At 35.7% G+C, this 4,170-nt stretch overlaps 1 protein-coding gene across 2 annotated transcripts in view; it reads right to left on the reverse strand.

Annotated features, from left to right (window-relative positions):
* NCAM2 (neural cell adhesion molecule 2) overlaps nt 1-4,170 on the reverse strand; it is a 421,975-nt gene that overhangs the window by 99,114 nt on the left and 318,691 nt on the right. For both annotated transcript variants that reach the window (XM_005870732.2, XM_005870733.2), the window contains exon 9: nt 1,005-1,155. In XM_005870732.2, the coding sequence (XP_005870794.1) occupies nt 1,005-1,155 (151 nt within the window). The remainder of the gene's footprint in view (nt 1-1,004; nt 1,156-4,170) is intronic.

Genomic DNA, 4,170 nt, shown 5'->3' on the forward strand with positions numbered 1-4,170 from the left:
TTCTATTAATATTATATATATATAATTATCTACTATTTATAATCATTTCATTGAGTTTTGTGCTTTTCTTGGGACACTGCCTTTTTCTAGTTTTGTTGAAAATTCATTTGTAGAGTGATATTATAGTTGAACAAACATGAGAATATATTTGTGGCACTTGATTGCTGGAAGCTATCCATTGTCTACACCAGTGGTCAGCAAACTGTGGCTCGCGAGCCACATGTGGCTCTTTGGCCCCTTGAGTGTGGCTCTTCCACAAAATACCAACTTCTGCGCATAATACTGACTTCTGTGCATGGGCCACGAAGTTTCAATCGCACTGTACGTGCGCACCTGCACGTGGTATTTTGTGGAACATGTTTAACAAATTATTTCAAAATCACATGCAATAACTTAAGATTGGTTATGTAGACTCCATTTACATTATCCCTCACACTTCCCAAATTTAACAGTTATATTTTTATAATTATTTAATAACCCTCTTTGTCGTAGTCCCTACTTTCAGACTATAAACACTATTTTGATAAAAATATAAGTACTGACATATTCAACCATTTAAAAATACTATACCATACCTTATGAGCATGTAAGATAATTCCACAAATAGCTTAAATAAGAAATAAAAACTCTCACTCCCTATGTGAGGCACAGGACCGTTAATATTATAATAAACAGATGGGAATCTAAGGAAATGTTGACCTATCACTAATAACTAATAATAACTAATAATATAGTTCATTTGCTATTGTGTTTCAGTTTTAATATTAATGATTATCAGGGTAAGCAGTATCAAGATCATTAAATATATACAGCACTGTTTAATGTTCCATAACATCCACTAGATGTCTCCAATAACTGGCTTTGAGCAGTTATGTTCTTTCTAAAGCTATACATTAACTACTGAGAAACAAACTGCATAGGCATTTGGATCTCCCTGTAAAAATGTGTATTTTTCAAAGCAGAGAAAGTTCTTTGAGTAAGCATACAGAATGAAAATAACTTACATTCGATATCCAGGTACATGCTCTTTTGGTGCCCTCCGATTCTACTCGCAGCTTCACAGTCGTACCTCCCAGAATCGGACAACTTCACATCTTTAATCTGCAGGGATGAGCTTCCGTGCTGCCCTTTGACTTCAAGACGGCCATCTGGGCTCTGTTTACATCGAGTCAGGAAAAAGAAAGATTTTATGCTTCGTTTGTGTAAAATGATGACCAAAAATGATGGTATTTATGATATATGCAGTAAACAAAATGAACTCTTACCAGCATTCAATTGTGTGTGTGTGTTATTTCCCCAAAACCTAGGGTTTCTCTATTTATGATTTATAATTCCTAGCTTATCCATTTTACCTGTCCACTTGCTTACACAGAAATGGACAGTAGGAAAGCTTACACACATATTTTAGCAATATCTTTTACTTAGTATGCTCTTTGCTCTTTAAAAAAAAACTTGCACGTTCTTGCAGGAAGGGTTTTGTTGGCTTCCAGTTATATTCTTTGCAAACGTAACCACACAACAACGCCTTCAATTCTGCCTAAAACCTACAATGAAAATGATATGCCTGTGGCACTTTAGCTTCATATCCACCATGGAAGTAGAACGTATCAAGACTTATGAAAATAAAAGCCTTCAGGAAATTATAGTTTTCATTTTTGAATAAAAGCAACAGTACTGCTCATAAGCATAATTAACACCAGATGCATCATAGACAAAATATTAAGACATAGCACTATCAAACTCACTTTTAGGGATTCAGTGGAAACCATATGAAGATGATTAATTACTTACTCTGTGAATATTGACTCAAATAAAGGAACTGCTTATAATCCAATACTCTATAGATTATATTTCAAATAAGAATTAATTCTTGTGTGCAACAAAATCAGCATAGCTAGAAGTGTCTTAAATCATTTAAATACATTTATGGGACACACATTGAAACAGAGAGAGTTTTTCATTGAATTTTACTTCATACTGTCAGAAAATATATTGAGCTTTTAGCATTTTATAATGTATTTGAAATGTACTGTACTATTATTGGTTCAATTATTTTCAATATTTGAGGTTTTAGTGCACCATAAATTATTTTATGCCATACATGTATTATAAAATATGTATATTATGTAACAATATGATAGTTGTTTAATTTTCTATGTGACTGAAATTCAATTAAACTTTAATATATTCATGTACTTTCTATTACTAAAATTTGACATTTAATAATTTTCCTGTATTAATATCAAAAGACTATTTTAAAGTTCTTTTTTCAAAAATCAAGTTGATTGGTGCAGAGTATGATTACTTTTTTTGCTTTTTAATTTCATACAGCCATGCAATTACTCTATCATCATAGCAGTCACTCAATTTATTTATTATCAGAAAAAAATAGTCTTCAAAAACAAAGAAAAACATACTAGCAATGCATTATGCATCTTACATCAGGATTTCTAGGCCAACCATATGTTCCCCACTCCTGAGTATTGCTAAAAAAATAATAAGGTGAGGTTTTCAAGCAGAAGGGCCTTCTCCTCTGCCAACTTTTAATATGTTCAACTGCCAAGTTCATTTACTTAATTGAGAGAAAAGGAGGAAAAAAAGCCAAACTTCACAAAAGTTCAACTCAGAATGAATAAACCCAAAAGCAAAATGGCACCTGGCCGATGTTGCTCAGTGGTTGAGCTGAGCACTGACCTATGAACCAGGAGGTCACGGTTAGATTCCCGGTAAGGGCACATGCCCAGGTTACGGACACGATCACCAGTGTGAGGTGTGCAGGAGGCAGCTGATCAATGATTCTCTCTCATCATTGATGTTGTATCTCTCTCTCCCTCTCTTTTCCTCTCTGAAATCAATAAAAATATATTAAAAAAACACTCACCCAAATTGCCCATTTGTGATACAGGTCAGTAAGCTTCAATAGCTACTTGGGTGTTCTTTGGTCCTTACCTCACTGCACCTCTGTCCATCACTGGACCTAATTGAACTATCCTTTCTTCCTTATGCAGTGACTTCCTTTGGTTTTCAAGCACCTGCACTCTGATTTCTCTCCATTTCACCTCTTTGACTACTCCTTTCTCTCAGCTGCAGTCTCCTCTCTCCCTGTGGTCCCTGCATTCTGTCCTGGATTCTGTTCTCGCTTCAGTTAATATGCTCTGCTCAGTCACATCTGCAGGGGTGACCTTCAGTCACTCCCTCTCCAGCCAGGATCTCTCTTTCCCTGGAGCTTCAGAGCCAGATATCTCACTCGCAGGGCTTGTCCCCTTGACATGTATCTCAGTTGGCTTGTGCAGACCTGAACGCATCACCCTCTCACCCAGCATCACCTGCTCACCCATGTGGTCTTCCTTCCCATGAATTATACCAATTATTTTCCATGACCCATGCTATACCTGTCCTCTGTCCATCTTGGGTTGTTTTCTGAATCTTTATCTATGTATATTCCCAATTATGAGAAATGACAGTTGATCATCTTGTTCTACATTATCATTTCCAATCCTCAGCAGTTGTGCTTGGTAGACCTATCTGTTCTGTGCTTTTCCCATTTACAGTCTCGGTGGTGCTGCTGCGTAGAAAGGATATTGACAGGCGTCTTAGCTTTTCAGAGAGAACAATCACACTGAGGCTGAATGTGACCGAAAAAGACTCCCTGACTCTGCAAAAGTCATCAACATTAAGCTATTTTCTATGTTTCTCTAGCAAAAAAGAAATCATTCCAGCTGCAGAAATTATTTCTTATGAAGCTAAGAATGTCTTTTTTTTTTTTGAAAATCAAACTTTTAATTCTTATAACTTCATGAAGGTTTCACATCCCCAGTGCTCTGAATCATAAATAACATTGTATTCCCTTCCAAATACAACTCCTACCCCGCAGCCTGATGCTTAAGGACTTCCATATGGCACTGCTTTCCTGTCTAAGCACACTTTACAATTTGGATGCCAATTAATTTGAATTACTTGTACTGTCATGAATATCCTGTGCTTTCCATAAGCACCCTTCTTTAAAGACCTGTCTTAAATCAGTCTCCTTTTATCCCTTCCACATTTAAACAGAAGGATTCTATCATAATTCCTTTAATTTTTTGGCCAACTATCAATTTATTGCAAAACAGTTCCTGGCTGATTATGTTATTATTATAACATATTTTTATATATTATTTCTTCTATGTT

The sequence above is a fragment of the Myotis brandtii genome, unplaced genomic scaffold (assembly GCF_000412655.1).
Source record: "Myotis brandtii unplaced genomic scaffold, ASM41265v1 scaffold323, whole genome shotgun sequence".
Classification (NCBI taxonomy): domain Eukaryota; kingdom Metazoa; phylum Chordata; class Mammalia; order Chiroptera; family Vespertilionidae; genus Myotis; species Myotis brandtii.